Source organism: Salmo salar, chromosome ssa09, assembly GCF_905237065.1.
Source record: "Salmo salar chromosome ssa09, Ssal_v3.1, whole genome shotgun sequence".
In the NCBI taxonomy this organism is placed as follows: Eukaryota; Metazoa; Chordata; class Actinopteri; order Salmoniformes; family Salmonidae; genus Salmo; species Salmo salar.
In genome coordinates this window covers 9473949-9494364 of record NC_059450.1, presented here as the reverse complement: position 1 = coordinate 9494364, position 20416 = coordinate 9473949, and the positions used below count along the sequence as shown (strand labels likewise).

The 20416-nt window shown below is 41.9% G+C and overlaps 1 protein-coding gene across 7 annotated transcripts in view; it reads left to right on the top strand.

The window, feature by feature from the left end:
- myo6b (myosin VIb) overlaps positions 1-20416 on the top strand; it is a 95491-nt gene that overhangs the window by 54348 nt on the left and 20727 nt on the right. For 6 of the 7 annotated variants that reach the window (XM_014210178.2, XM_014210177.2, XM_014210174.2 and 3 more), the window contains exons 15-25: positions 4352-4424; positions 7129-7256; positions 9484-9579; positions 14774-14944; positions 16209-16247; positions 16364-16457; positions 16616-16746; positions 16851-16928; positions 17212-17341; positions 17931-18021; positions 18809-18959. In XM_014210178.2, the coding sequence (XP_014065653.1) occupies positions 4352-4424; positions 7129-7256; positions 9484-9579; positions 14774-14944; positions 16209-16247; positions 16364-16457; positions 16616-16746; positions 16851-16928; positions 17212-17341; positions 17931-18021; positions 18809-18959 (1182 nt within the window). Of the gene's footprint in view, positions 1-4351; positions 4425-7128; positions 7257-9483; positions 9580-14773; positions 14945-15268; positions 15415-16208; positions 16248-16363; positions 16458-16615; positions 16748-16850; positions 16929-17211; positions 17342-17930; positions 18022-18808; positions 18960-20416 lie in introns of those variants that run through there. The other variant, XR_006770920.1, reaches the window with a different exon arrangement.

The window sequence follows — 20416 nt, the reverse complement described above, 5'->3', positions numbered from 1 at the left end:
TCACGGCGTAGTGTGTTACCAATTGTTTTCTTGGTGACTATGGTCCCAGCTGCCTTGAGATCATTGACAAGATCCTCCCGTGAAGTTCTGGGCTGATTCCTCACCGTTCTCATGATCATTGCAACCCCACGAGGTGAGATCTTGCATGGAGCCCCAGGCCGAGGGATATTGACAGTTCTTTTGTGTTTCTTCCATTTGCGAATAATCACACCAAATGTTGTCACCTTCTCACCAAGCTGCTTGGCGATGGTCTTGTAGCCCATTCCAGCCTTGTGTAGGTCTACAATCTTGTCCCTGACATCCTTGGAGAGCTCTGATTGATTGATTGATCTGATTGATTGATTGATTGCTTCTGTGGACAGGTGTCTTTTTTACAGGTAACAAGCTGCGGTTAGGAGCACTCCCTTTAAGAGTGTGCTCCTAATCTCAGCTCATTACCTGCATAAAAGACACCTGGGAGACAGAAATCTTTCTGATTGAGAGGGGGTCAAATTCTTATTTCCCTCATTAAAATGCAAATCAATTTATAACATTTTTGACATGCGTTTTTCTGGATATTTTTGTTGTTATTCTGTCTCTCACTGTTCAAATAAACCTACCATTAAAATTATAGACTGATCCTTTCTTTATCAGTGGGCAAACGTACAAAATCAGCAGAGGATCAAATACTTTTTCCCCCCACTGTATATAAGGTCACACAGTTGACAGTGCATGTCAGAGCATAAACCAAGCCATGAGGTTGAAGGAATTGTCCGTAGAGCTCCGAGACAGGATTGTGTCTAGGCACAGATCTGGGGAACGGTACCAAAACATTTTTGCAGCATTGAAGGTCCCCAAGAACACAGTGGCCTCCATCATTCTTAAATGGAAGAATTTTGGAACCACCAGGACTCTTCCTAGAGCTGAATGCCCAGCCAAATTGAGCAATTGGCAGAGTAGGGCCTTGGTCAGGGATGTGACAAAGAACCTGATGGTCACTCTGACAGAGCTCCAGAGTTCCTCTGTGGAGATGGGAGAACCTTCCAGAAGGACAACCATCTCTGCAGCACTCTACCAATCAGGCCTTTATGGTAGTGGCCAGACAGAAGCACATGACAGCCCGCTTAGTGTTTGCCAAAAGGCACCTAAAGGACTCTGACCATGATAAACAATATTCTCTGGTCTGATGAAACTAAGATTGAACCCTTTGGCCTGAATGCCAAGTGTCACGTCTGGAGGAAACCTGGCACTATCCTTACGGTGAGGCATGGTGGTGGTAACAGAGCTAACAGAGCTTGAGAGGATCTGCAAAGAAGAATGGGAGAAACTCCCCAAATACAGTTGTGCCAAGCTTGTAGCGTCATAACCCAAGATGACTCGAGGCTGTAATCTCTGCCATAGGTACTTCAACAAAGTACTGAGTAAAGGTTCTGAATAGTTACTTAAATGTGATATTTCAGTTATATTTGAAAAATTTGCGCAAAATTATTTTAAACTTTTTTTGCTTTGTCATTATGGGGTATTGTGTGTAGATTGAGGGGGAAAAATGATTTATTCCATTTTAGAATAAGACTGTAATGTAACAAAATGTGGAAAAAGTCAAGGGGTCTGAGTACTTTCCGAATGCACTGCATTTAACTGTTGTATGCAAGATAAATATTCCTCTCGAGGCACATTCGAGTCCTGAGAGCCATCGGACAAGCAGTCAATGCACAACAATTCTTAATGCAATCGTGGGAAAACACTTTTGAAAGCAGTTTGGCCTTTGTTTAAAAAAGAGGGGGATCCCAGTTTTACATTGCTATTGCGAGTGTGTCAAATTTCAATTGTGAGTGTGTCAAATTTTACAAATGCAGTAAACGGTAATTGAATAACCGTGTAACTGATGGATGAAGACCGTCAGGAAAATATAATAACTGTCAAAACCGTTTAGGCCTACATTCATTTTAGTTTTTATTTGTATTAACTTTACTTTCATGTATATAAACTTTACCTAATAACGGGAGTGTTTACTAATTAACCGTCAAAACCGCTTAAATAGGCCTACATTCATTTTAGGTTTTATTTTTATTAACTTTACTTTCATGTAGATAAACTTTACCTAATGTAAGAAATTGTTTTGCTAACTTAGTCTAAACTTTCTACATCTCCTCCACTTTCTAACTGATGATGTGCGGAGGTGTAGAGCACAATAGGCTATGGCACTTAATTATTTATTTTTTATAGTTTGATGTGTGGACTTTATTTTATACAATGCACATTTGTATTGCTTGCTGGTAAATAAATAAATCTGTCTTTTAAAGAAGGTTGGATGCATCTGACTATTGATTAATTATTCAACAGCAATCGACAAGGTTGTTCTGGCTCTGAGGCCTATAATGTGTCGAATGGAAAATGCGCCAATCCTCTCCAACCTGGCATGGTATAATTTGATACGGAACCTTTTCTTAATTTATAGACTAATCAACGCTGATCATACCCCCGGTCCTGGCCGATATGTCACACTAGGCGAGACAAAATAAAAATGCCGCCCTCCTATCCCCACAAAGTAGAATAGTAGCCTGGGCTATACAGTGTCAGCCCGCAATGCAGTTTTGTGAATGCCCATGTGGTAACCTACCTTTTTATAAAACAGGCAATTTACCGTTAATCCATGTCATTTGGTAACATTCATTTCTGGTAATGCGTGTATTAATTACAGTCATTTACTGTTCTTATTCTCGGAGTGTAAATGTTATTTGCTCACAGCCTGCTACACTTGTGAGAAACAAGTTTTGATTTATTTCATTCATCATATACGCGCTCCATGTGAACAATGAGCGTGTGGCTGGTTTCTTTGTCCTCTTAATGTTGACGGAGCGCTTGCGCCTGAGCACCCATTGAAGTACCTGCCCAGCTGGTCTTTTAAGTAATTTCTTATTCACCTCACACAGTAAGTCAAGTCTTTAAACACACAGTATTTGAAAAAGCTTTCCAACACAATCCCCCTCGATAATCAGCGTCGCTGATAAGTAGGCTGTGGACATGTTTGAATTATTGTCAGTATCATCTTCATATTATAGCATAGCTCTCCCCTTCATACATTCCTTGTCAATTCATTATCTTCGGAAAGCATAAGATAGGCCTAGGTTTTTTAATATGTTTTAAGGAAAGGAGAAATATTTGCTCTTGTGTCTGACATACACTGGTGGCTTTGATTGACGGGCACTTTTACTGAGGTGTGCTGTGTGTGAGTTCGCTGATTCTTTCTACAGGCCTATATGTCCAGCCAGAAAGTTTCCTAAAGTAGTCTGTCTGGGCTCCATCTCTTTAATAAGAATCAAACACTCCTGTCATGATTTAATCTGGTAAATGGCCTATTATCAGTAGCTTAGGCTACATTATCTTTCTCATTACGGCGTCTTCCCTTTGAAGAACAGTCGAATGACCTCAGCAGCAGGGTTTGTGATATGTGAATATTTTGGGGAAAATGTGAGAACCCATCAGACTTCGTTTTAATGGTTTTGTGCATTGATATATATGCAGAAAAGCCAACGGACAAGGTAGGCATATCTTTAATTGGACTCTCTTAATGTTGTCAATACAAAAATGCAACAGATCCTCTTCAACCTGGCATTTCTTCATTTGCTGATGAATATTTAATCATTTAAAATACCATGATAATAATGAAGTGTAATGGCTTGTTTCAAATAGGTTTTTATTAAGAAGCATATCCATTTAGTCCCGTGTGGCTCAGTTGGTAGAGCATGGTGTTTGCAACACCAGGGTTGTGGGTTCGATTCCCACGGGGGACCAGTACGGAACAAAAAAATGTATGAAATGTATGCATTCACTACTGTAAGTCGCTTTTTTTGGCTATATGCATGGTCCTTTTTTGGAGGGGGTATCAACAAAGTACTGAAGTTTCGGTATACCATGCAACACTAAAGAGGACTCACACACACCGAACACACTCTTCTCCCTGCAAGAGTCAGTCCACACGTTACACTCATTAGAATGGTAATCTTTCTCTCTGTGGAGATGACAGGGTTTCTCTTCTGGGAGCTCTTGTTTTATTCATTCATTTTTAAGGTCTCCAATTAATGATCAAAATTTAAATTAAGGGATTTCATGGTGTTTGAATCACATTGGAGTGTAGAGATATTTGTGTTTGTTGGCCTGAAATTACCCAGAGAAGCATGTTTACATTATTTTTTTTTAATCAATTTTGGAAAGGGGTTTGTGTACTTGATTCAGTAAGTCATGATTGTTGACACATCTAGGATCAGATTACACACTAACCATTAGGAGGATGAAAAAAGATCTGACCCGGTAAAACTGGTTAGGAGCAACATCTTATTACTTTAGTGTTGACTTACCATTCTTTCTGCAGGAGCAAGAGCTATATCAGAGGGAAGGACTGGGAGTCAATGAAGTTCATTATGTCGACAACCAGGACTGCATAGGTGGGTGCCGATGCCAAACCATTGTCACCTTACTCCATATTATTATTATTATTAGACATGTCTTGTGTATTTCTTCTGCAGTAGGCTGTGAAGCACATATATATTGCTATGTTATATTTCATTCTATGTTGGAGCTCTTTCATACGCCCAAAATATATCTTGATATTGCAGTATATTTAGATGCCAGACCAGTGAAACAGGACATTTCTCCCAGCCTGTTTCACACATTCAGTTTATCAACTTGTCATAGTGCAAAGTCAAATTCCCCAAGAGCAGCTCCTAAACTATTTTACTGGTTTAATATGCGGGACAGCACTCTGTAAGTCTCTATGCGATGCATATTGTACCTGTACTGTAAGCTTCAATGTGAAACATAATGCAAGGACTGGCTTTAGAAGGAAAAGATGCAATCTCTTTCTGTGTCTGACTGCTGACTAGGAGTTGCCACTAGGGACCAAACGGAGAGGCAAGGAGAGGTGTGTGTGTGTGTGAGTGTTGTGGAGATTGGAGTGGAAATCTCCAGCTTCTGGGTGCCTTAGCGTGACATACAGAGACATGATTAACTTGAAGCCCTGTCTTTTTAAGGCTCATACAAGACATGATGAGAGATACAGCCCTTGACAGAGCACTCTCACTTTTCAGAAACTGTGAGTGCATGAAATCGCCCCCACGACATGAGTTTGCACTGACTTCCTTCGACTGCACATTTAGGGCCCTATAAAATCTGCGGAGAACGCTGACGGTATCACGTAATCCAGACATTACATCGGAAGTCAACAAAATAATACATTTTTATTGAATTTTGTAGGAAATCAACTAAATGTATTGAATAGATTAGAAAATGTATTAATTTGCTTAAGATTATCGTGAGACATTAACAAAATGCATCAGGGATTTGTATTTTCCTTAAACTTTCTGAAGAGGCAATGCAGGAATGCCCCTGTCTGTGTGTCCACGTTTGTCTACCAGTTTATGTAGCCGTTAGCGATGAAGTCAAAAACCTTCTCAATGTTAACTACAAAGTAGCCAATGCCTACCTGGCAGAAGGATATTGTGATTATTTGCATCAATCGAGTGGTGATTTGTTAAGCAAACTCTGAAATCACGTGTGCTACAGAAACACCACTAACCAAACAAGTCTCTTGCTGGTGTGCACTTGAATGAAAGAGGTATCTACTCTCAAAAATTAACATTTCTTTGATTTTTCCTAGACCTTAAGTGTTTTCCTGGTGTGGTTTAGGCATTGTTTTGGACTTAGAACATTCCATTTTGTTGTTTTTCTATAAGAAATTTAAGACCGAAAACCTGTAAAAACAGGGGAAAATTATAAACTTGGAAAAACAATACATAGAAAACAGAATTAGGCAAAAAAGAATACTGATTTTATAGGGCCCTATACAATATAACTTCTCTGGAGTTGGTGGCGAAGAGGGACCACAACATGTGGCTCCTCATTAAACCAGGAAGTTGCCATTGTGTAATGAGCATTTGTGATTGTCAGTGCTCTTTTGTTCCCCTCTGCCTATGTTTTCACAACCCCAACCTCCATTGAATAGGATCAAATGTCCCGTAGGTGGCAATGTGATCTATTTCGATTTGTATATCAAACAGGGTTTTGATTAGTCAGCCAGGTTAACTGGCAGCCATGAATAATGTTTGTAAGACTTGCAAATTACTTGCTTGCTGTCCATTAATTCGCTCATCAATCTCTCCCCCCCCTCCCCCCAATTTATGCCCAGGTGCCTATTCATGCAAATGTATTGGTGTGCCTCCTTCAGATGTTATTCCAAACAGAATGTCCTGTATGAATAATTCACTAGGAGAGATTATGATGAGCATCCGGATATACAAGGCATTGTGCCTCCAATTTGAACACCCAAAGCCTCAGACACAGCGCACAGTAGAAAGATACAAAGGTTGTCAATGTTCCAGGAAAGGGAACATTGAGACACCGATTGCATCTTTCCAGACATTCTGACAGTTGACCGCTCCTCTCTGGAATATGTTAGAATTTAACTTTATTTTGCATATGACTTCACACGGTGACATTGAGAAATGTTCAAAACACAGACGCATTACAACATTAGTAGCACGAGACAAATTTCCCCCTTGCACATAAATAAAGTACTTTCTTACCTTATTCGTATCTTAATAATTTGACTTGAATTGACTATGCTGCTGACTACATCTGTAATAACATATACATTTACGTCATTTAGCAGACGCTCTTATCCAGAGCGACTTACAAATTGGTGCATTCACCTTATGATATCCAGTGGAACAACCACTTTACAATAGTACATCTATATATTTTTTTTGGGGGGGGGGGGTTTAGAAGGATTACTTAATCCTATCCCAGGTATTCCATAAAGAGGTGGGATTTCAGGTGTCTCCGGAAGGTGGTGATTGACTCCGCTGTCCTGGCGTCGTGAGGGAGCTTGTTCCACCATTGGGGTGCCAGAGCAGCGAACAGTTTTGACTGGGCTGAGCGGGAACTGTGCTTCCGCAGAGGTAGGGAGGCGAGCAGGCCAGAGGTGGATGAACGCAGTGCCCTTCTTTGGGTGTAGGGACTGATCAGAGCCTGAAGGTACGGAGGTGCCGTTCCCCTCACAGCTCCGTAGGCAAGCACCATGGTCTTGTAGCAGATGCGAGCTTCAACTGGAAGCCAGTGGAGTGTGAATAATGCATTAATTTATCCCCATAGACCTGGTGGAAGCAAAACTAGTGGGCATCCTGGACATTCTGGATGAAGAGAACCGTCTACCACAGCCCAGCGACCATCACTTTGCCAACACCATCCACAGCCAGCACAAAGACCACTTTAGACTGACGGTGAGAGCTGTGGGTGGAAGTTCCCTGCAGGCACATATCTGGGATCAGTTTACCCACCATGGATCCTAACTTGAACCATCTATGTTGAAAATGCTAAACTGACCTTAGATCAACATTTAGTGAACTGATACTCTTATACTGTTACTGCCCTCTCACCACACTTTCATGCCAAGGGGTCACAATGGTATTGTAATGGACATTCTGGTACTTGGTCTATGTGAAACATTAGAGCTATTGTGAACCAGCAGCCCCAGTCCCTTTTCTTAGGGGACTTTTGTCCCGCTTTCTGTAAGCTTGACAGGCGTAAAATCCTGTTTGAAATGCAGCATTGATATAAATTCAGACCAACAGATTAGACTGGGCTGGCTACAGCTGATTTTTAGACGATATTAATCATGATTTTCATATGGAAATGTGGAATATTCTCTCAGATGTGTATGGTCATATAATATTGATCATGATTGCCTGACAGTATGATACTACCACAGATAGGTGAGTATCCCAATAGTGGCCACAGATCATGCACAATGATGAGGGTCTTAAAGAAGACTTTTGCCATCACCACTTCAGCCCAGTCTATCTTACACAAGACAGAAATAAAGACACACACACGTTACATACAGTTGAAGTCAGAAGTTTACATACACTTAGGTTGGAGTCATTAAAACTCGTTTTTCAACCACTCCACAAATTTCTTGTTAACAAACTATAGTTTTGGCAAGTCTGTTAGGACATCTACTTTGTGCATGACACAATTCATTTTTCCAACAATTGTTTACAGACAGAGGATTTCACTTATAATTCACTGTATCGCAATTCCAGTGGGTCAGAAGTTTACATACACTAAATTGACTGTGCCTTTAAACATCATTTGAGTCAATTGGAGGTGTACCTGTGGATGTATTTCAAGGCCTACCTTCAAGTTCAATGCCTCTTTGCTTGACATCATGGGAAAATCAAAAGAAATCAGCTAAGACCTCAGGAAAAAAAATTGTAGACCTCCACAAGTCTGGTTCATCCTTGGGAGCAATTGCCAAACGCCTGAAGGTACCACGTTCATCTATACAAACAATAGTACGCAAGTATAAACACCATGGGATCATGCAGCCGTCATACAGCTCAGGAAGGAAATGCGTTCTGTCTCCTAGAGATGAACGTACTTTGGTGCGAAAAGTGCAAATCAATCCCAGAACAAAAGCAAAGGGCCTTGTGAAGATGCTGGAGGAAACAGGTACAAAAGTATCTATATCCACAGTAAAACGAGTCCTATATCGACATAACCTGAAAGGCCGCTCAGCAAGGAAGAAGCCACTGCTCCAAAACCGACATGTAAAAGCCGGTTTTTGCAACTGCACATTGGGACAAAGATCATACTTTTTGGAGAAATGTCCTCTGGTCTGATGAAACAAAAATAGATCTGTTTGGCCATAATGACCATTGTTATGTTTGGAGGAAAAAGGGGGAGGCTTGCAAGCCGAAGAACACCATCCCAACCGTGAACCACGGGGGTGGCAGCATCATGTTGTGGGGGTGCTTTGCTGCAGGAGGGACTGGTGCACTTCACAAAATAGATGGCATCATGAGGTAGGAAAATTATGTGGATATATTTTAGCAACATCACAAGACATCAGTCAGGAAGTTAAAGCATGGTCGCAAATGGGTCTTCCAAATGGACAATGACTCCAAGCATACTTCCAAAGTTGTGGCAAAATGGCTTAAGGACAACAAAGTCAAGGTATTGGAGTTGCCATCACAAAGCCCTGATCTCAATCCTATAGAAAATGTGTGGGCAGAACTGAAAAAGCATGTACGAGCAAGGAAGCCTACAAACCTGACTCAGTTACACCAGCTCTGTCAGGGGGAATGGGCCAAAATTCACCCAACTTATTTTGGGAAGATTGTGGAAGGGTACCTGAAACATTTTACCCAAGTTAAACAATTTAAAGGCAATGCTACCAAATACAAATTGAGTGTATGTAAACTTCTGAACCACTGGCAATATGATGAAAGAAATAAAAGCTGAAATAAATCATTCGCTCTACTATTATTCTGACATTTCACATTCTTACAATAAAGTGGTGATCCTGACTGACCTAAGACAGGGAATTTTTACTAGGATTAAATGTCAGAAATTGTGAAAAACTTAGTTCAAATGTATTTGGCTAAGGTGTATGTAAACTTCGACTTCAACTGTATATCAATCTAATATGTTGCTGCCATCTCTCAGGTCCCTAGGAAGTCGAAGCTGGCTGTTCACAGGAACGTCAGAGATGATGAAGGCTTCATCGTCAGACACTTTGCCGGAGCTGTGTGCTACGAGACGGTAACCATCACGCACATCGATTATATTTTGATTTGCTCTTGTGATTGCTTGTTGTTTAACCTTGTATGATGTAACTTTGTCAGACTATATGCAGTTATATCTCAGATGTTGTGTAACTATGCAGCAATTTTAAATACTGCTGTTGGTAATAGTCTTCTCAGCTTGTTAGTATGGCTGGGAATTGCCTAGTGACCTCGCGATACAATATTGTCACAATACTTAGATGCCGATATGATTTGATTGGTCTACATTTTTAAACATGTATTTTTCCATTTAGAGACACTATGGCTGTTCCTGAATAATAAATTAACTCAGCAAAAAAAGAAACGTCCTCTCACTGTAAACTGCATTTATTTTCAGAAAACTTAATGTGTAAATATTTGTATGAACATAACTAGATTCGACAACTGAGACATATACTGAACAAGTTCCACAGACGTGACTAACAGAAATTGAATGTGTCCCTGAACAAAGGGGGGGTCAAAATCAAAAGTAACAGTCAGTATCTGGTGTGGCCACCAGCTGCATTAAGTACTGCAGTGCATCTCTTCCTCATGGACTGTACCAGATTTGCCAGTTCTTGCTGTGAGATGTTACCCCGCTCTTCCACCAAGGCACCTGCAAGTTCCCGGACATTTCTCCTAGCCCTCACCCTCCAATCCAACAGGTCCCAGACTTGCTCAATGGGATTGAGATCCGGGCTCTTCGCTGGCCATGGCAGAACACTGACAATGGGACCCTCCACCTCCAAATCGATCCCGCTCCAGGGTACAGGCCTCGGTGTAACGCTCATTCCTTCGACGATAAACACGAATCTGACCATCACCCCATGTGAGACAAAACCGCGACTCGTCAGTGAAGAGCACTTTTTGCCAGTCCTGTCTGGTCCAGTGACGATGGGTTTGTACCCATAGGCGACGTTGTTGCCGGTGATGTCTGGTGAGGACCTGCCTTACAGCAGGCCTACAAGCCCTCAGTCCAGCCTCTCTCAGCCTATTTTATACAGTCTGAGCACTGATGGAGGGATTGTGCATTCCTGGTGTAACTCGTGGTGTAACTGTTGCCATCCTGTACCTGTCCCGCAGGTGTGGTGATCGGATGTACCAATCCTGTGCAGGTGTTGTTACACGTGGTCTGCCTCTACGAGGACGATCAGCTGTCCGTCCCGTCTCCCTGTAGCACTGTCTTAGGCATCTCACAGTTCGGACATTGCAATTTATTGCCCTGGCCACATCTGCAGTCCTCATGCCTCCTTGCAGCATGCCTAAGGCACGTTCATGCAGATGAGCAGGGTCCCTGGGCATCTTTCTTTTGGTGTTTTTCAGAGTCAGTAGAAAGGCCTCTTTCGTGTCTTAAGGTTTCATAACTGTGACCTTAATTGCCTACCGTCTGTAAGCTGTTAGTGTCTTAACGACCGTTCCACAAGTGCATGTTTATTAATTGTTTATGGTTTATTGAACAAGCATGGGAAACAGTGTTTAAACCCTTTACAATGAAGATCTATGAAGTTATTTGGATTTTTACGAATTATCTTTGAAAGCCAGGGTCCTGAAAAGGGGAGTTTCTTTTTTTGCTGAGTTTATATTGGTTGACCGAGAGTCATCTGTTCTTTCGGCTAATCGATTGGTCCAAATTTTGAAACGTGTATTTTCCATGCAGTGCCTTCAGAAAGTATTCACACCCATTTACTTTTTTCACATTTGGTTGTTACAACCTGAATTTAAAGTGGATTAACTGTATATTTCTTTGTCACTGGCCTACACACTATACCCCATAATGTCAAAGTGGAATAATGTTTTTTCGTGGGGCGAGTTTGAGAGCGAAACGGAATAGAGCTAAGCACAGGCAAAATCCTAGTGGAAAACCTGGTTCCGTCTGCTTTCCAACAGAAACTGGGAGACAAATTCAACTTTCAGCATGACAATAACCTAAAACACAAGGCCAAATATACCTGGAGTTGCTTACCAAGATGACATTGATTGATATGTTCCTGAGTGGCCTAGTTACAATTTTGAATTAAATTGGCTTGGAAATCTATGGCAAGACTTGAAAATGGCTGTCTAGCAATGATCAACTTGACAGAGCTTAAAGAATTTAAAAATAAAAGAATGTGCAAATATTGTACAATCCAGGTATGGAAAGCTCTTATCAACTTACCCAGAAAGACTCACAGCTGTAATCACTGCCAAGGTGATTCTAACATGTATTGACTTGGGGTTGAGTATTTATCTAGTGGAGATATATTAGTGTTTTATTTTTCATAATTTTTTACAAATGTTGGAGTATTTTGTCTAGATCGTTGACAAAAAAATTACAATTAAATCCATTTTAATCCCACTTTGTAACACAACAAAATGTGGATAAAGTAAAGGGGGTATAAAGGGGTGTGAATACTTTCTGAAGACACCCTATGTGTTTTAATAAAAACAACTACACATTAACGCAACATGCAACAATTTCAAAGGATTTCTGAGTTACAGTTCATATACAGTTCCTAATCTATGGATGTCACATGACTGGGAATACAGATATGCATCTGTTGGTTACAGATACCTTAAAAAAAAATTGATGGGTGTGGATCAGAAAACCAGTTAGGATCTGGTGTGACCGCCATTTGCCTCATGCAGCGCGACACATCTCCTTCGCATAGAGTTCATCAGGCTGTTGATTGGCCTGTGGAATGTTGTCCCACTCCTCTTCAATGACTGTGCAAAGTTGCTAGATATTAGCAGGAACTGGAACACGCTGTCGTACATGTCGATCCAAAGCATCCCTAACATGCTCAATGGGAATGGGTCACATTTCTGGTGAGTATGCAGGCCATGGAAGAACTGGGACATTTTCAGCTTTCGGGAATTGTGTACAGATCCTTGCGTCCTGGGGCCGTACATTATAATGCTTAAACATGAGGTGATGGTGGCGGATAAATGGCAGAACAATGGGCCTCAGAATCTCATCACGTTATCTCTGTGCATTCAAATTGCCATCGATACAATGCAACTGTGTTCGTTGTCCATAGCTTATGCCTGCCCATACCATAACCCCACCGCCACCATGGGGCACTCTGTTCACAAGGTTGACATCACCAAGCCACTCGTCTACACGACGCCATCTGCCCAGTACAGTTGAAACCAGGATTAATCCGTGAAGTGCACACTTCTCCAGCATGCTAGTACCATCATAGGTGAGCATTTGAAGTCTGAAGTCTGTTATGATCGCGAACTACAGTGGGGTCAAGACCCTGGTGAAGATGACGAACACGCAGATGAGCTTCCCTGAGACGGTTTCTGACAGTTTTTGCAGAAATTGTTTGGTTGTGCAAACCCACAGTTTCATCAGCTGTCCGGGTGGCTGGTCTCAGACCATCCCGCAGGTGAAGAAGACTGATGTGGAGGACCTGGACTGCCGTGGTTACACGTGGTCTGCGGTTGTGAGGCCGGTTGGTTGTGGTCAGTAGCTGTGTGGTTGTGGTCAGACGTTGTGTGGTTGTGGTCAGACGTTAAGTGCTTGTGGTCAGAAGTTGTGTGGTTGTGGTCAGAAATTGTGTGGTTGTGGTCACTAATTGTGGTAAGCAGTTGTGTGGTAGTGGTCAGTAGATGTGGTCAGAGGTTGTGGTCAGCAGTTGAGTGGTCAGTAGTTGTGTGATTCTGGTCAAAAGTTGTGTGGCTGTGGTCAGTAGTTGTGGGGTTGTGTGGTCAGTAGTTGTGTGGTTGTGGTCACTAACTGTGGTAAGCAGTTGTGTGGTTCTGGTCAGTAGTTGTGTGGTCAGTAGTTGTGTGGTTACTGTCAGAAGTTGTGTGATTCTGGTCAAAAGTTGTGTGGTTAGTAGTTGTGTGGTTACTGTCAGAAGTTGTGTGATTCTGGTCAAAAGTTGTGTGACTGTGGTCAGTAGTTGTGAGGTTGTGTGGTCAGTAGCTGTGTGGTTGTGCTCAGTAGTTGTGTGGTTACTGTCAGAAGTTGTGTGATTCTGGTCAATGGTTGTGTGGTCAGTAGATGAGTGGTCAGTAGCTGTGTGTTTGTGGTCAGTAGTTGTGTGGTTACTGTCAGAAATTGTGTGATTGTAGTCAGGAGTTGTGTTGTTACTGTCAGAAGTTGTGTGATTGTGGTCAGTGGTTGTGTTCAGTAGATGAGTGGTCAGACGTGTGGTTGTGGCCAAAAGTTGTTGTAAGCAGCTGTGTTGTTACTGTCAGAAGTTGTGTGGTTGTGGTCAAAAGTTGTGTGGTTGTGGTCAAAAGTTGTGTGGTTGTGGTCAAAAGTTGTGTGGTTGCGGTCAGAAGTTGTGTGGTTGCGGTCAGTAGTTGTATGGTTGTGGTCAAAAGTTGTCGTATAAGCAGTTGTGTGGTTACTGTCAGAAGTTCTGTGGTTGTGGTCAAAAGTTGTGTGGCTGTGGTCAATGGTTGTGTGGTCAGTAGATGAGTGGTCAGTAGCTGTGTGTTTGTGGTCAGTAGTTGTGTGGTTACTGTCAGAAATTGTGTGATTGTAGTCAGGAGTTGTGTTGTTACTGTCAGAAGTTGTGTGATTGTGGTCAGTGGTTGTGTTCAGTAGATGAGTGGTCAGACGTGTGGTTGTGGCCAAAAGTTGTTGTAAGCAGCTGTGTTGTTACTGTCAGAAGTTGTGTGGTTGTGGTCAAAAGTTGTGTGGTTGTGGTCAAAAGTTGTGTGGTTGCGGTCAGAAGTTGTGTGGTTGCGGTCAGTAGTTGTATGGTTGTGGTCAAAAGTTGTCGTATAAGCAGTTGTGTGGTTACTGTCAGAAGTTCTGTGGTTGTGGTCAAAAGTTGTGGTAAGCAGTTGTGTGGTTACTATCAGAAGTTCTGTGGTTGTGGTCAAAAGGTGTGGTTGTGGTCAGGAGTTGTGTGGTTGTGGTCAGGAGTTGTGGGGTTGAGGTCATAAATTGTGTGGTTGTGGTCAAAAGTTGTGTGATCAGTAGTTGTGTGGTAAGAAGTTGTTTGGTTGTGATCAGTAGTTGTGTGGAGAACAAGCTATAGGATGAAAAATACCAGTTTTGGCTCTGGTTCAGCCGGCTAGCACTAACTAACACTACCAAAAAAAAAGGTACTCTATCTTTATAACATCATCCAAAATAACATTGCAATATGTAACTGTATTGATGTTTTCCCCTATCACTACTTGTTAGCACACACGGCAAAGTCTGTTTATGTATTTGTCATGTTTTTTCTGTGTGCGTGCGTTTGCAGATCCAGTTTGTAGAGAAGAATAATGATGCCCTCCACATGTCTTTGGAGAGCCTTGTGTGTGAGTCCAAGGACAAGTTTGTGCGAGAGCTTTTTGAGAACTCTAACAACAGCAAGGACTCCAAGCAGAAGGCTGGCAAACTCAGTTTCATCAGTGTGGGCAATAAATTCAAGGTGAGGAAGGAGACTGTAGCAGCACCTGGCTCTGAGATGACACTTTTGAAAGAAAAACACACCACAAGTTCTTATTGGTTTGTGTAAATCTAAAATTCTTACAGCGTTTGACATTGTTTCACATTCTGCTTTCGCGATTGAAGTGAATAGTGTGTTTAGTTTGTAGTCTAACGCTTTTCCTATTGCTTATTTCAGATTGTTGTTTCAGATGTTATCTGACACGTTAGAGAAAACGCTGTGGACTATTTTCCAACTTCTACCTTTGAACTTCTAACGCCTCTCCCCTCCCTCCTGCTTTTCTTCCATCCCTTCTTTCCTCTGTAGACCTCCAGTCTCCTACATCTTTTCCCAAGAAATCCTTGTCAGCTAGAGAGGGGGGCGAAAGAAAAAGTGTGGAAAAAGTCAGAGATAGAAAGTAGCAGCCAGGCTAAAGTCGGTCACAAAGAAGTATAGTCAGCCAGGGACAGAAGGTAACTTGTCTCACTGTAGATTGTTTCAACAACACCATACTGTATCAGCAGATGCACACAGAGCACCCATCACTGACTTCCTTTCATATTTCCCCTCCACCTGTCCTTGTCTATGGTCTTTGTGTGCCGTGATGCTCGAGTTGACGCTTTTAGCACTAATTCATAAGATAATATGGACACAATGACCTGAGGGTAGCGTTGCAGAGAAAAGACCAAGACCGGATCTTTTCAGCTTAATGACACATGTGCTTTAATAAAACATAAAATAATGATAAAAGTTAGGCATTGTGAGGCAATATATTGCAATGCTGTGAGGAAGGGAACATAGTCACGTTTTATTTATGTTTAAAAGATTCATCCCTACTATGAGCAGTAAAGATGCGTGTATTCAGGACACGCATTCATTCATCAGTTATCGTTCACTTTTTCTGGAAAACATCCCAAAAAGTATCTACTTGGCACAGTTGCAGTCCATTTTTAATATATCTTGAGAAATCATCCAAATTAATTTAGGACTTATAAAAGCAAATCGCATTGAGAACAGTGCAAGTGGCTTTTGCAGAATCGTCATGAGTCATGCATGGTTTTCCTTTGTCTTTCCGTGTGCTGTTATCCCTCACCTATTCACATGTTTTACTTGTCAACATTATAATTATTGCTTTTCTTCAGTTGTAAATGTGCAATGGCAAATATAATCCCAATTTGTTTGTAAGTGCTCCTTACCCCCTTTTTGTGCAGTGCGGTGGGACTTAGACAAAGTATTAAGGAAGCTTTTTCTCTGCCTGCCTTCACAGACCCAGTTGAACCTACTGCTGGAGAAGCTTCGCAGCACTGTGAGTATCTGTGCCATACCTGATGTCCTCTCTCACACACTGGTAGTCAGGAACTGGCCTCAGATTAGATGTGATTGATGGATATGTAATGGATATGATTTACCTGTCTTTCAAAGGGCTCCAGCTTCATTCGCTGTGTAAAACCCAACTTAAAGATGGTGAGCCACCAATTTGAAGGAGCCCAGATTCTGTCTCAGCTGCAGTGTTCAGGTATGGGCTTGGAGAGGAAGAACATCGTTTTGAGAGTATCATTAACACAATCACATTGTAAAAAAACGAAGTAAACATTAGTTCATAATCAGTTATAAAGATTAGTAAAGACACACGAACACACACCTCTAAGACATTCTCTTCCCTTTCCTCACCAGGCATGGTGTCAGTGCTGGACCTAATGCAGGGCGGCTTCCCCTCCCGAGCTCCCTTCCATGAGCTCTACAACATGTACAAGCAATACATGCCTGACAAGCTCACACGACTGGACCCCAGGCTCTTCTGCAAGGTGGATGGTTCCCCCAAAGAACAGTATTACATTTCATATGTAACCTTGCTCAGGTGTTTATACATTTTAAGAGACTGATGGTTTTGGTTCTTGCTCCTCTGCAGGCTTTGTTCAAAGCACTAGGGCTGAATGAGAATGACTACAAGTTTGGGTTGACCAGAGTATTCTTCCGTCCTGGGAAGGTAAGCACTGCTCTCTTTTTAATACTCTGCAGCAGTGTTTCCTAAACTCGATCCTGGGGATCCTAATAGGTACACGTTTTTGGTTTTGCCCCAGCACTACACGGTTGATTCAAATAATCAACTCATCAAGCTTTGATTATTCAAATCAGCTGTGTCTAGTGCTGGGGCAAAAACCAAAATGTGCACCCATTAGGGTCCCCAGGACGAGCTAGAGAAAAGCTGCTGATTTACATAGGCCCAAATTACTTTGAGTGATTCTGTTGATGTCCTGTTTCTGGGTCAGTTTGCAGAGTTTGACCAAATCATGAAGTCGGACCCGGACCACCTGGCAGAGCTGGTGAAGAAGGTCAACCAGTGGCTGGTCATCAGCCGCTGGAAGAAGGTCCAGTGGTGCGCCCTTTCCGTCATCAAACGTACGCTGACTCATACTTGCACTGAGCTGGATGACATCCTGTAGAACAGTAGCACTCCTCCTAGTTATAAATAATAATGTATTTAGTTGTTAAGGACAGATACAATTAAAACATTGATGCATTGAATCATCATTAAGAGTCAGTTGCGTTGCACCATCATGCTTTACCATTAGTCACTAGACAGCCTTAAAAATGGCGAAAAAGAAAACAAAGGAATATAACTTTTAAAACAACCACCGTAACAAAAAAGGTTAAACGATTTCTGCTGAATCGGAGTTGCTAAACTTCCCCTTCAGGATATCTCATAGCTGAGGCTATATGCACTGGTACGGCTGGCTGCACTTCCATTTATTTTCCTTCAAAAAACTCCAACTTAATATCCCTACAAGTTCAGTCAACAGATCATAGGGAGTGTGTGTAGCTTCATCTCTGTTTGTGTGAATAGGCCCAATACTATGCTGATGATTGGATCTCCCTCTTACTCACTTTCTCTTTTCTCACTTTCTCTCACTCTTTCGCTTTCTGTCTTACTCACACACTTTCTCTCTCCTGCTCTCTATCTCTACCCCCCCCACACACACACACACAGTGAAGGAGAAGATGAAGTATCGTGCCTCTGCCCTTATTAAGATTCAGAAGACCGTCCGTATGTGGCTCTGTAAGAGGAAACATAAGCCACGGTGGGTGTACACACACACACACACACACACACACACACACACACACACACACACACACACATTCCCTTTGTTTGAAAGTGCTTAACACTGTGCCTTTTGATAGCTTCTACACATTGATTTGAACTTCTAACTGCACAATCTGGAGACCTCAGCCGTGACTCCTGGCACACTCTGTCACCATATTGCATTAAGAAATGTTAGTCTTACTGTATTGCTTTTGAAAATACAGTATGTCGTTGTCGTATTGCCTTCGGAAAATATATATTGCTTTTGTGAATGGGACCATCCGTGTGATGAGTTTTTGAATTGACTGCTCAGGACCCTAGAATGTGTGTGATAGTTTGTTTGACAGATAAAGCCAAAGGCAGCTGAGATTTCTGTACTTCATTTGAAATACATTTGCAAAAAAAATGTAAAAGCATGTTTTCACTTTCATTATGTGGTATGTGTAGATTGATGAGTAAAACAAATCTGATTAATACATTTTGATTTCAGGCTGTAACACAACAAAATGTGGAATAAATCAAGGGGTATGAATACTTTCTGAAGGCACTGTATATGATCTGTGAAAAAGTTATGTAGCTAGCACAAATTGTCAGTTTCACACAAGAAACCATTTTCAAGCATAAAAACTAAAAAATAGGCTTTTTTATATCTCAACCAATACGATGTGTGTGTGTGTTGGCACGTGCGCGCTTTAGTGCTCACACTTATGTAGGTGCACGTATACTTGCATTTGCTCCTATATGTGTGTGTGTTCATACGTATGTGTGTGTTGCGGCCACAGCATCGATGGCATGGTGAAGGTGCGTAACCTGAAGACGCGGATGGAGCGCTTCAACGAGGTGGTGGGCGCACTGAAGGAGGGCAAGCAGGAGATGGCCAAGCAGATCCAGGAGCTGGGGGCCTCCATCGACACCCTTATGGCCAAGATTAAGGTGAGGACAGCTCCGTGGGTGAAATTGCTCCTAGGCACAGATTTAGGATCAGCTTCCCCTCCCCCTATCCTAATCTGGTAATTGCAAAGCTGACCCAAGATCAGCACCCAGGGGCAACTTCACCCTAAACCGAAAAGGACAGGGTGACTCGCCTCTCTTACTTTTCTGATCTAATCCCGCAGATCTCATCTCTCTGTCATCTCATCAGGAAGCCATTTCCTGGGGTTGTTTTTGATGTTCCCTCAAAACAATTTCAGCACTGAGCAAATTTCATGTTTGCTGAGCGCAAAGTTGGGATAATTCTGAGGCTTTAAAATTACAGTTTTAACAGTGGCCAAATAGGCTACTGTGGCTTTTTGATCATAATGTACTCCTACCAGAGTGGCCTACCATCAAAAACAATGGAGAAAATGCGTCCCATAATATTTTAACATAGCTATTGAAACAGCTGTTCTATGATACAGCCTACAGTAGCAGCCAATGTGTGGTGTTCAATGTTGGCCTACATTCCATGAGACTTTTGAAAAAATACAGGGCTTGGCAGTATCCTGTTGAGCCACTCAAACAAGGACATGACTGAAATGTTTTGTGTGTTTGATGCAAGAAACCACATCATAAAATAAAATATTATTCCCATACAATTATTATTATTACAGAGACTCAGACAAAAAGCATATGCTACCCACTGCCTATTGGCTTCTTGGCTTATTCAAACCTGTCTCAAAATACAGCAATGCCCCTTTAAGGCATGAAAAATATCTTTACTTGACTCGATTTACACGTTGTGTGCTCTTCTAGGAAGCAATCACCAGAAATGAGTTGTAACTGGGCTAGTAACTCACTAACTAGCAAAGAATATGAACAAATGTGCACATGAGGTTACACGCGGCTATGCACTTTGATCTCAAAACAAGCGCAACTACTCGCGATCGCTCTTGCCCGTCAATTCTATAGAATCCACCGACAATGCGCTTTGCCTAAAACAAAATCACAGACTGTCTTGCATAGTTAGATTTGTTTCTGTTTGTTGCATTAAAAGGGGCTAATACTATGTTGATCCGATCACAATTCCCAAAGTAGAGGAAAATGTTGATAGTTCACACGAACGGGGCCAACTATAGTAAAGTTGAGTGAAGTTCAATCTCGTGCGTATCTTCGCGGGCTGGAATTTCTTCTGCGCGGCAGTCCTGGTGGAGCTTTGCGCGTGCACACAGCTTAGAGGGAACATTGGTTGATTTGATGTGTAATCCTCTAATATGGATAAATATGGTTAGGGAACTCGCCTGTCTCCCTGTGCTAGAAACACCAGTGTTATTTGGGGCCTCTAGATGTATGGCATACACATGCTATCCAGACTCTGAATTTGAATACACAATTATTTTAGTGTTGTCTGTAAACTTTGTCTTTGTAACCCGGATGTGTGTTATTGGCAGAGGTAGCTAGCTAGAGCGCTGGTA